The sequence below is a fragment of the Balaenoptera borealis genome, assembly GCF_965194805.1.
Source record: "Balaenoptera borealis genome assembly, chromosome: 4".
Taxonomy (NCBI): domain Eukaryota; kingdom Metazoa; phylum Chordata; class Mammalia; order Artiodactyla; family Balaenopteridae; genus Balaenoptera; species Balaenoptera borealis.
This window is the reverse complement of record NC_138861.1, coordinates 146208483-146221565: the sequence shown is the minus strand read 5'-3', so window position 1 is coordinate 146221565 and position 13083 is coordinate 146208483. Positions and strand designations below refer to the sequence as shown.

At 44.3% G+C, this 13083-nt stretch overlaps 1 protein-coding gene across 7 annotated transcripts in view; it reads right to left on the bottom strand.

Moving 5' to 3' along the window:
- The window catches only part of TBC1D14 (TBC1 domain family member 14), a 99710-nt gene that overhangs the window by 43452 nt on the left and 43175 nt on the right, over positions 1 to 13083 (bottom strand). For all 7 annotated transcript variants that reach the window (XM_082391445.1, XM_082391448.1, XM_082391443.1 and 4 more), the window contains one exon: positions 12054 to 12174. In XM_082391445.1, the coding sequence (XP_082247571.1) occupies positions 12054 to 12174 (121 nt within the window). The remainder of the gene's footprint in view (positions 1 to 12053; positions 12175 to 13083) is intronic.

Genomic DNA, 13083 nt, shown 5'->3' with positions numbered 1-13083 from the left:
GAGTTCTGTGACAGAGTGACAACTGATGGGGCGACGGCGTGTGGTTCTTCAGATGGGGTGGTCAGGGAAAACTTCTTAGAAGACACCACCTAGGAGGGAGCATCTGAGCTAGGACCCGATGAGTCTCATTCAACCCTAACAATCCCATGAGGTAAGTACTGTGCTGGGCTGAGTGACGGCCCCCAAACATGCCCATGTCTTAATCCCTGGGACCTGTGACTGTTACCTTACATGGCACAAGGACTTTGCAGATGGGATTAACATTATGGACCTTGAGATGGGGAGATTATCCTTGATTATCTGGGTGGGCCCAAAATAACCACAAGTGTCCTTAAAAGATGGAAGCAGGGACTTCCCTGGTGGCGCAGTGGTTATGAATCCGCCTGCCAATGCAGGGGACACGGGTTCAAGCCCTGGTCTGGGAAGATCCCACATGCTGAGGAGCAACTAAGCCCATGCACCACAACTACTGAGCCTGTGCTCTAGAGCCCGCGAGCCACAACTACTGAAGCCCACGTGCCACAACTGCTGAAGCCCGCGTGCCTAGAGCCCGTGCTCTGCAACAAGAGAAGCCACCGTGACGAGAAGCCCGCACACCGCAACGAAGAGCAGCCCCCGCTCCCTGCAACTCAAGGAAGCCCATGAGCCGCAACGAAGACCCAGCACTGCCAAAAATAAATAAATAAATTTATTAAAAAAAAAAAAAGATGGAAGCAGAGGGAGATGTGACTACAGAAGGGGAAGGCAGTGTATTGATGGGAACAGAAATTCCTTGGCCACAAGCCAAGGAATGCCAGCAGCTTATAGAATCTGGAAAAGAAAGAACAGATTCTCTCCTGGAGCTTCTAAAAAGACCAGCCCTGCCAACACTTTGATTTTAATCTGGAAGACTCATTTCACACTTCTGACCCCCAAACTATAGGAGAATAAATCTGAATTGTTTTAAGCCACCAAGTTTGTGGTAATTTATTACAGGAGCAACAGGAAACAAATATAGGTACTATCAGCATCATCTCCCCTACCCCCCTCTTCTCCCTAGATGCAGCAACTAAGGCTCTGAGTAACTTGCCCAGTTAGGTAACAGCTGGTCAGGTGCAGGGCGGGATTTCAACCCAGGCAGTCTGGCTCCAGAGCCTCTTTCTATCAACTCCCCTGATGCACTGCCTCTGAACTAGGATCCCAACACAGTGTTCCCTTCGTGGCCCTAAGGCCATGTTAACTACCAGACACAGGCATAAGATCAAGGAACAAACGCAACACTTGCCTATTAATCAGGGATACCATGGAGTTTCCAGCACCAAAGAGAAGACTCTACCCAAAGTGCTTCCACACGCTGACAAGATGTTAAGTAATATTCTGAGTCCAACTTAGACAAGCAACTTAAAGGGGAGTTTAGAGGAAACTTAAAGGAAAGCAAGGTTAACAGCCTTGCTCTTCTCAAATCTGAGGTTTCTCCAAGTCTACGTGGGCACTTGCCGATGACGCCTCCTCACGAGGGCCAGCTGTGCTCCGGGCCCTGCACCACGCACCACAGCCCAAGACAAGCCAGACAGGCCTGGAAAAGACCCAAGAAGCGTCTCCCCTGCTGATCCAACAGTGTTTAGAGATTATCAAATACTTTAAAATCTCAACCTTCCATCGGGAATTAGAACAATGTGAAAAAAGCAGTTTTCTTTGGCTGTCAATATTTTCATATCAACACATTAAATTGCTGGGGGAAGGGCAAAAGCATCTGAAAGCTCCCAAGGGCCACCTCCCCAGGCCTTCCTAGGAAGCTGCCTCGATTCAGCTACTTCCATGAAACATACTTTTCTGGTTCAGCTTATTCAACAGGCCACCCAGCTGCAGACACTATCGCCTGAGCCCAGAGTCAGTCAGAAACTGGATTCAGAACATGGACGGTCGCCTCCCAATAGCCCCGGCCACGGCACCTTCAAGGTCAGTGCTGGGCAGGTCGCCTGAGAACCGATCGTGTAAACACCAGACAGAAGCTGCACAACCCTCTCACAAACGTATGCATGTGAGTGAAATGTACACAAATGTAATCTGGCTCAGAGAAAGGCCTGGGAGGGTGGGCACTAAACGGTCAGAGACTACAACGCGGAAGGGGCTGTGGAGTCTCGGGTGAAGAGGGCTTTCCCGTTTGATTCTGCCCACCGCCATCATTTGGGTATTTTACAGGTATTTTTTCATGAACTTTTTTTTTTTTTTAAACACATTAGGTTTTTTTTTTTTTAATTTTATTTATTTATTTATATTTATTTTTGACTGTGTTGGGTCTTCGTTTCTGTACAAGGGCTTTCTCCAGTTGCGGCGAGCGGGGGCCACTCTTCATCGCGGTGCGCGGGCCTCTCACTGTCGCGGCCTCTCCCGTTGCGGAGCACAGGCTCCAGACGCGCAGGCTCAGTAGTTGTGGCTCACGGGCTTAGTTGCTCCGCGGCATATGGAATCTTCCCAGACCAGGGCTCGAACCCGTGTCCCCTGCATTGGCAGGCAGATTCTTAACCACTGCGCCACCAGGGAAGCCCATGAACTATTTTTTATAATTTGAAAAAAAAACAATTTTTAAGCCATTTCAGATGGAATCCAAGGCTGATTTTGGCAACTGCAATTTCCAAAACACACTGAACACGCCTGAGCAACAGCAAAGTTTTTGTTTTTATCCACTCAGAGGAGTAAAGATGTAGCCATGATGTAAGACCAGAACGAGAGAAACCACTGACCTTTACTGAGCTCCCACTGGACACCAACCACTGCTCCGGAACACCCACACTTTGTCCCTACTGAACCTTCATGAGCACAGGCAAGATGGGCATCATCTTTGCAGAGGAGGAGACCAAAGGTCAGAGAGGCAAAGTCAAGTCGGCGGCCTAAAGTCACACAACTGACTGTGAGTGACAGAATCAGGACACAGACAAGGGGCTCTGTGATCCCAGAGTTAGAGCCCTTCCCTGGCCCCCTGCCTTCCCAAGCCTGAGACCCCTCTGACCCCAGCACTGTTAGTGGTCCCAGTAAAGATCTGTCCGTCTCCTGTTCTCTGAACCCCTGTCTCTTCCTGGGAGCCCCGGCGGTGAGACTGAGAGTGTGCTCTGAACGCTGCCCTCTCAGACTGACGGGGAAGTGTCCACCTTCGGAAAAATAAGCGAACCTTAAGAAGCACTACGCACTAGAACTTCAGCTTGTATTATTAAAGGCATCTGAGGTAAGAGAGTCATACTCCTCAGATCAACTAACTGTTGCCGCGACAACAATGGGAGACAATCTATCCATAGAATAAAAACAAAGTTCAAATTAAATGACCACGCTGCCATTTCCCTTTCTTCTCTCTTCCCCTTTTCTTTCTCTTCCAGAAAGGCATCATGTAGAAATGTGATACGTAATTAACTCGCTGCCTCTCTAAAATCCAAAATTAATAGCACTTACGACATTTTATGAGGTGATTTCCTGATAGGCTCACCCTCAACCGAAAGGCCCTGATCCTGTACCAGCGTGCCGTCTACCACCTTGACAAGCCAGAATTTCCAGAACAGCCTCAGCTTCCTACTCTGGATCACCACTAGCTGGGTAAAGTTTCCCTCTTTGCCCTACCACTAAGAAGCTCAGTGTCAAATTTGCAGTGTGCCTCTATGAGCTACATGGGAATTTGTGAGCTGTAGTTTGGGGTATCCATTAGGCTCTTGTTTCGTCTTGTGGTCCTTTGCCCAAATTCCTTAACACTTTTTGGTCTACCATTCTGCATACTTTTTAAAAACTTTTTTTAGAGTAGACGTGCACACAAAATAAAATCCAAAAGGTATAAAAGGGTAAACAGTGAAAGTAGGTCTCCCTCCTCCCCCAGTTCATTTGCCTCTCCAAAGCAATGCTATTATTATCAGTTTCCTAAGGGGCCTTCCTGATACAGTATCCGCACTTACGAGCGTATGCATGTATCTCATGCATACAGAGCACACTAATGGTTATTCAGCTTGCTTTTTTAAGGTATGCACTGTATTGCGTTTAGGAATTTAACCAATTCCCCACTGCCAGGCATTTAGATGGCTTCCGGTCTTTTCTAATCATTCATTTTTGTAATCTTCCCATCTTTCGCAATCAATACCCTATAAAACCATCAGTTGCAGAAACTCATCTGTAAGATAAATTCCTAGAAGTGGAAATGCTGGGTCAAAAGTACCCTAACTGCTTGACTGATTGAGTCATTCATTCATGTTAGTTTTATTTTTTAAATTAACATATAGTTAGCTTTTTGGTGGGTAAGTTCTATGACTATTAAAACACGCTGTCTTGCAGCCATCACAATCAAGATACAGGACAGTTCCATCCTCCCCAAAACCTCATCCATGCTCTCCCTTAGTACCCACTCCTGGCACTGCAGCTTTATCTCTTTAAGCATATCATATAAATGAAATCATACAGCACATACGTAACCTTTTGAGACTGGATTCCTACAGTCAGATAATACCTGTGAGATCTGCCCAAGATTGTTAAAATAGTGGATTACACTGATTGATTTTCAAATAATAAACCAGCTTTGCATTCCTGGATAAATGCCACATTTAAATGTATTGCTGAATTCAATTTGCTGATAATGTGTTGAGGACTCTGTGTGTCTTCATAAGGGATACTGGCCTCCAATGTGCTTCTTTTGTACTGTCCTTGTCTGGTTTTGGTATCAGGGTAATACTGGCTTCATATTATGAGTCACTCCTTCCTCTTCGAAAATTGGTGTTAGTTTTCTTCAAATATGCAGGAGAACTCATCAATGAAACCCCCTCTGGGCTTGGAGATTTCTTTTTGGGGAGGCTTTTAACTAAAATTTCCATTTCATTAATAATTACAGGACAACTTGGGTTATCTATTGCATCCTGGGTGAGTTTTGGTGATTTGTGATTTTCAAGGAAATGGACCATTTCATCTAAGTTATCAAACTTATGTACACAGAGTTATTCATAACATTCTCTTATTATCCTTTTAATTTCTTCAGGGTCTATAGTAGTATCTCCTTTTTTCATCCCTTTTACTGATAATTTGGTTCTCCTCTCTTTTTGTCAGTTTTATTAGCATTTGATTTTGTTGATAATTTCCAAGAACTAGCTTTTGGTTTCATTGACTATTAATTTTTCTGCTTTCAATTTCAGTGATTTCTGGTCTTATGTGTATTATTTTCTTCCTTTTGCTTGCTTTGGGTTTATTTGCTATTTTTACAGTTTCTTAAGGTAGAAAATTAGATTGGAGAACTTTTTCTTTTCTAATCTGACTGGTTTAATGCTATAAATTTCCTTCTAAGCACTGCATCCCACAAATTTTGATAGACTGTGTTTTTGTTCGGTTCAAAATATTTTCTCATTTTCCTTGTGACATTATTATTGTTCCAAAACATATTTAGAAATATGTTACCTGTTTAATTTCCAAGTTTGGGGGGATGTTCTTGTTATCTTTCTGTCACTGTTTTAGTGTAATTTCATTGTGGTTAGCGAACGTATTTTGTGTAATTTTAATCCTTTCCGATTTAGTTTCTTTTATAATGCAGGTTACAGTCTATCTTGGTGACCATCCACGTGTGCTTGAAAAGAATGTGTGTTGTGCTCTTGTTGGAGGGTGGAGCGTTCTCTAAATGTCCATTAACTCATTGACGGTAGGTTCTTCTATGTCCTGGCTAATTCTGTCAATAGTTCTATCAGTTACAAAGAGGGGTGCTGACACTTCAATTGTAACTATGGATTTGTCTACCTGTTTCAGATCTGTCGGGTTTTGTACCATGTATTTTTGCAGGTCTTTTATTAGGTACACACTCATTTAATAGCATTATGTCTTCACTGGTAACATCTCACCTTATCCCTGGTAATTTTCTTTGCTCTGAAGTCTACTTTTTCTGATATTAATGTATCTACTCCATCTTCATTTTGACTAATGTTTTCATGGTAGTGTTATCTTTTTCCATCCTTTAATGTCAACTGCCTGCTTTATATTTGAAGTGAATTTCTTTTAGACAGCAATCTGTCAGGACTGAGCATTCAGACACACAATTGGTATGCTCATACCATTTACATTAAGGTAAATTATTGGTATATTTCAATTTGGGCCTACCATCTTATTTGTTTTCTATTTTTCCTTCCTCTATTTCCTCTTTCCTGTCTTGATTTCAGTTCTTGGAACTTTTGAGAATTCTATTGTAACATACTGTGTTTTTCACTCTCTCTTTGTGTAGTTTAGTGGTTGATCTGAGATTTACAATATATATTTTTCACAATCTAATTAGAATCAATATTTTAGCACTTCAAGTGGAATGTAGAAACTTTACCATCATATCCCCTCCTCCTTCGTGTTTTATTTGTAATACGTATTACATCCACATGTGCTGAAAACCCCATACAACATTATACTTTTTGCTGAAACCAAACATATTTAAAAGAACTCATTAAGAGAACAATGGTCTGCTGTATTCATCTGGACATTTACCATTTCTATTCCTCTTCCTTCCTAATGTTCAAGTTTCCTTCTAGTATAATGTCCCTACTGTCTGGAAAACTTCCTTTAGTAATTTTTCTAGATCTGCTGGCAACAAATTCTCTCAGTTTTCCTTTATCTGAAAAGATCTTTATTTCACTTTCATTCCTGAAGGGCATTTTTGCTAGATATAGAATTTGGGGTTGATAGTTCTTTTCTTTCAGCACTTTAAAAATGCTGAAATCACTTCCTGCTGGCCTCCATGGTTTCTGATGGGAAAATCACAGTCAGCTTCCTTTTTCTTAATTTGTTAATATCTTACACATCTTTTACACGTTAATATAACTGAGAAGTATTACTAACTTACCTAAAGGAACCCATTCCCCATTTCCCAATAACGGACCACAAAGCCACAACCACCTCCTGCCAAGGCTACACCAGGAGCACCTCTTTAAGAAGATTTCATCCACACGACCTCACTGGAGCAGAGGCTCAAAATTTCCCAGCAAGTCACTACTTCTCAAACCTTACGGCACATCGGATTCACCCACAGAGCCTAAACAAAAACAAAACACCTGTTAGACTGGAAGCGAGGTATGAGAAAGAGAAGTCAAGAGCAATTCTAAAGTTTCAGACCTGAAAAAGAAGGCTAAGGCTGTCATTTACCAAAATGGGGAAAGCTGCAAAGGGAACAGGTCCGACAGAGTGGAAAAAGAAAATCAGAGTTGGGACTTCCCTGGTGGCGCAGTGGTTAAGAATCCGCCTGCCAATGCAGAGGACACTGGTTCGAGCCCTGGTCTGGGAAGATTCCACATGCCGTGGAGCAGCTAAGCCCGTGCACCACAACTACCGAGTCTGCGCTCTAGAGCCCACGAGCCACAACTCCTGAGCCCGCATGCTGCAACTGCTGACGCCCTCGTGCCTAGAGCCCGTGCTCCGCAACAAGAGAAGCCACCGCAATGAGAAGCCCACGCACCGCAACAAAGAGTAGCCCCCGCTCGGCGCAACTAGAGAAAGCCCGTGCGCAGCACTGAAGACCCAACGCAGCCAAAAATAAATTAATTAAATAAATTAATTTTTAAAAAAAAGAAAGAAAGAAAATCAGAGTTTAGCTCGGTGCTTGTTAACCACGAAATGTCTATCAGACGTCCAGGTGGAGCTGTCCAGTAGGCAGCTGGCTGCCTACGTCTGGACTTCAGGGGTGAGGGCCTGGCTGGTGGTCAGCGTAGGCATGACATTTACAGCCTGCGTCCAGCGGAGATCTCCCAGAGGCGCCCACGGATGAGGAAGCGCTCGAGAGGCACCCTAATGTTCAGAGGGCTGGAAAGCTGAGGGCGCCCAGCAAAGGAAACTGAAAAAGGGGGAAGAGTGTGGTGACCTGGAAGCCACGGTAAGAAAGTCTCCCAAGGAGCAGAGAAGTGGACAAGGGCTGAGCGAAATAACCGTTGGACCTAGCAACTGCAGGTCACCTGGAAACCAGTCTCAGAGAAATGTGCTCAGTGGTACAGAAGCGTCTCAGGATGGCTGCACTCTACTTTTCCTTCGCAACGTTTATCACAGCTACAATTATCTGTAGGGTTATTTGTTCAAATCTTTCTTTCCCCGATCCCTGGTAAGTTCCAGTGAAGGCAGGGGCCGAATGAGTCTTTGCCCTTCATTATAATAACCAGGATTGATCCACACAATGTCTCAAATTTGTGGAACCCGTGAAAGGACCATGGAATCCAAGAAAGAAGGTTCCTCTTCATTCACAAAACAAAGGACTGTACTTCTGAGACAGCACCGCCATCCGCGCCAAGCTGGCCAGAGCCCTGGTCCATACAAACCCAGCGACAGGAGACCTGAAGGCAGCTATCTTCAAATACATTCTCCCCAGATTTATTCTCAAGAGCTTCGCCAGTCCACCAGCAATTGCCAAAAGTAAACATGGCATACTTGGGCCCATTATTTAACCCGCTGTGGGCAAAGACGGCTATTTTCCTCCTAACAGCCAGCATTCCCTTCTCACACGGCAGTGGTTCTTAAATTTTGGTGTGCATTAGAACAAATGCCTGGAGCATTTGCTAAGACACAACTTGTTGTGCCCCAGCCCCAGAGTTTGTTTCAGTGTGTCTGGGGTGAGAGGCCTGAGAACTTGTGTTTCTAACAAATGCCCAGGTGATGATGATGTTAGCTTGGGGACCACAATTTGAGAACCACTGGTTTAGTGTGATTCTCATAGTTATTCTTGGTCATTTTTGCTTCCCCTAGGAAAAATCATAATGCAAGCTGAGAGAAAATTACTTGCATTTCAAAATTTTTATGAAATTTGAAAAGTTAACTGAAAGTATCAATAACATTTCATCATTTCCTTAAAAATGGCAGCCAAAAAAGAAGGCCCAAACCAAGAGAATGTGGCGCAGTTAGAGTGAAGTCAGCTGTGCCCACAGCGCCCTGGGCAAACCACACACAGCGCCCAGTGCGCTTCACGGGCCAATTTATTAACAAAAAGTCATGACAGCCACACCCCGAGTACTAACTCTGGGCCACACACTGTGCTAAACATTGGGCAAAAATGCTTCACATACATTATCTGTTAATTTATAAATTAACAGGCCCATTCTGCAGATGAGGAAACAGAGAAGTCACTGGAGCAAGGTCATACGGACAAGAAGAGGGGACGCCGGAAATCAAACCCGAGCCTTCAAGTCCAAAGATCTTGGCTGGTGTTCGTACCTGAACCCTCGGCTCACCACGGGCTCCTTGAGACATGTCTACCCATCCGCTTTTGTGTTTCCAGTGCCCAGTACAAGACCTGGCCCCAAAATGGCACAAGGTTTGCTGAACAAGCAAACTAAGGGATCTATGGAGGGCACAGGCTCACCCTCTCACACTGTGGTCCATTTCTCATTCACAGGAAACGAACAACGATACCAGCAAACACTTCCTAGCACTTGCGACATTCATAACTGCTTGGAGCACATGATGTATACTCACTCATTTAATCCTCACCACCTTGGAGGTAGGTACTATTATTCTTCTAATGTTAAAGAGCAGGAAAATGAGGCTCAGAAGGGTTAAGGAACTTGCCCAAAGTCACACAGCCAAAGTGTAGCAGAGCGGGGATCCAAACGCAGTAAGTCTGACTCCAGAGTCCATGCTTTTAAATCACTACGTGATGCTACTTCTCTCAAGTACAAAAAACTTCCAAAGAGAAAGGGAAAAGGAATTAGAGTTTACTAAATATCTTAATTATGCTTTAGCTCTAACTAGAGTTATTGTCACCATTTGGGATCACAAGTCTGGACACTCGGACCCCAGTGATGGGCTCTCTAAAGTGGGGAGGGGAGGCTGTGTGAGCCGACACCTGTGACAGCAGCCAGCTCGAGCGTGGTGCCCAGGAGCTTCCTCCCAGGGGCAGGTCCCTGGCTCTGGATCCCTCTCAGGCCTTGCCAGCTTGGGGGAGGAGGGGACAGGGTGACAAATGAGAGGGCCAGAGACACAAAGCACGAGCAAACAGGACAGAGGCAGGATTGTATGACGCTGCAGGTACGATTACATCCTTTATTATTGATGGTTAGAGCCAGATGGTCCTCTTCTTTGCAGTACTGTGCTACTACATAATTAGCTGACCTAGTCATTTCAGTTCACAAAAATCCTTTAAGTCCAAGAACATAATCCATGTTCACCTTAAAAAAAACAGGGTACGACACGCATAACAAAGAAATTCAAACATGACGCAAGTGACATTAAGAGCCATGGGAAAATCTATTTAGCATAATGGTTACTTTTTTGAAAAGCGTAGATTTCTTTAAGAATTTTATAACAGCTTAGCTACTGAGTTTCCTAAGAAATGTATAGCTTAGCTCTGCATACAAACGCATCATATTTTAATTGTATGCTATTTTAACAAGCCTACACAATAAGTGATTCAAATGCAAAATGTAACAGTCTATAAAAATGAATTCCAACACTGACTTACATTGTGAGCTTCCTAGGTCCAGAAAACTGCTATAAGGAACACTACACAACATTCAAAACATCTTTAATTTGACGAGGCATAAAAAACGAAGTATGTGCAAAGCCAGCTTGTTGTCCAAGCCAGAGCCCCAGCACGTGCTCACACACTGCACCCCTGGACCTCACGTGTTTATACTCAGAGGGCCGCAATACTCTGCAGCCCCACTGCCACCACTGCACCGAGCCAGACCCCACTGCTCCCACCTGGGCTAGTCCAAGAGCCACACTCTCGCCAGGGGGACCTCCTCACTCCCTACTTAAGTAAAACCCTTCAGGGGCTCCCCAGAGCCTCCAGGTTAGAGACAGGTTCCGAATGCATCATATCCCGCCCCACAGGCCCCATGGACAGCCCCTCTCACTGCTCCCTGGGTTCACGCTGCACGAGCCGCCCAGCACCTGCCCCTCCCTTCCTGCAGGGGCAGAGCAGCTGCAAGGGCCTGGCACCAGCTCTGCCGCTTACTAGCCGCACAAGTCACTCAGCCTGGTCTCAGGGCTTCTTTGGTAAAATGAAGACGGTAACAGTACCTTCTTCATGAGGTTGTTGTGAGTTTTAAATGAACTAGAAGCCCACGTGCTGGCTCACTTATCGCCAGGACATAGTGATCACTCAGTACACGATCCCCATCACTATCAATTCTCTGTCACACCTTTAAACCCAGACTTCTGTGCCGCCTCGCCCATCAGGCCCGGCCTCCCTCCCCACGCACCTGTGCTGCTCCCTGCGACACCTGCGCTGGAATCACTCCCTCACCAGAGGGGTGCTCTGGAGCTTGCGTGCAGTGCCATCTCTCTAACTCCAGTGCTGGCACTTAGAAGTGTTTGCTGAACAACTGTCCGTGAATACAAAACTGAGGTTGGGGGGTAAGGCGGCTGCGGGGCAGTGTCACAGCACCGGGCAAGCACCGCACTGTTAGGATGGCTGGGACCCAGGGCCAAGCAGAAGATGCGGGTGGTAACAATCAGGGCTGCCGAGGCCGCTGACAGCCCCGGCCTGGCTGAGTCTGTGCTCGAGCCCCCCTTCCTGTAAAGATGAGCACACGCCTCCAGCGGCTAGCATCACTCCCTCCACGGGGAGCGAAGTAGCCCAGCGGTGGTGAGATTGCACAGGCCTGGCCTGACCCTGAACCCCATCCTCTCCCCCCAAGACACGTGGGCAGCGTCGGCCCGCGAGGGGAAGAGGTCATACTGCAGCCCGGGTAACGGTGGCCTTAGGTTTCCTGGTCCAAGGAAGCACTGGAAGGATTAAGTCCTTCCCAAGAAACCCCTGGGATCAGAGAGGGAGAATTCTTTAACATCAAACACAATTAATAAAAGTTTGATAGTAAACACATTTGCAACTCTTATTGAAAAAAAACTGACTAAATTTCATCAAGTTATAAATATCTAAAGCCCAGCTCTCTCAACTGAGCTTTCCTATGTGTGCATACAAGCTGTAAGAAATGAAAAAGGTTAAAGTCATCCACATTCTGAAGACAGACTTAAATTTTAGGTACTTAGCATGCAAGTTAAAACAAAGCTTTCCAATTTCAAAGCCTCAATAATGGACATTTTTGCACGGTTCATAAATGTTGGCTGCACAGCATATTTCTGTGTTTTTGTATCTTGTATACCTTTTGTATTTTCTTTGACTCTTTCTGAGCATTCTCTCGGAGTGGTACTTTTCCAAATAACTTCCATCCCAAGTCATTTTGTTTGTCAAGTCTTGCATTTTGTTTTCTAGCAAGCAAATTCCTATAGGAAGAAAATAAAAGGGTTAGGGAATTGTTGGGTATTTACAGAAACACTAGGACAGCCGAATCACTCTCTAATGAAAACAGGTAGACTTTCCTTTGAGAGAACAATGTGATGAATCACAAACTTTAATTCTGCAGATTTGATTTTCATGTAGACAAAGAATTATGAAGCAGGTGAAAAGACCTTGAACCACAATAAGTTTTTTGTTATTCAACAATAACATGTACAATTTCTATCATTTAGAGTAAGGAAATATATTATAGCGTAACAAAGCATATCCAAAAAAGTGAGCTTTGAAGTCAGACCAAACTGAATTGAAACCCTGGCTCAATCACTCACTAGCTGTGTGACTCTGACCGGTATATTAACCTCTCTGAGGCTCAGTTTCCTTATGTCTAACAAGGGTCACTATATGAATTAAAATTACAGGTACATGATCAGTGCTCAAAGGATAACAGTTGTTTTACTACTTAAACCTCTAGCTTAGTTTAAATTATCTATAAGGTAAATCTATATTATCTATTTATAAAGAGTCTCCATGTATCATAAAAAGAAAGCCACTCATGAGATAATCACAAGGTCTTCTCTCCCAACAACATGTAAACAAACCCAGATAACATAAATAAATCCCAAATGGTACTACAAAATGAACTATGTTTTGGAATGCATTGTATTGGTGCATTCATTAAAAAAAAATGGTTTCTAGGGCTCACTGGAAAGTATAAGATGAGCATGAAGCATCTTGTGTGCTAGAAAGAAGGTGCTCAAAGAAATATGGGGACAAGTTTAATGAAAACAGTACCCAGCTTGAAAAGGGCTCTCACTAGCTAAATCCGGAACAATGTAATCATCAAAATAAATAATGGGATTATAACCCATCAAATGAAAAAGAAATCCATGAGCCCA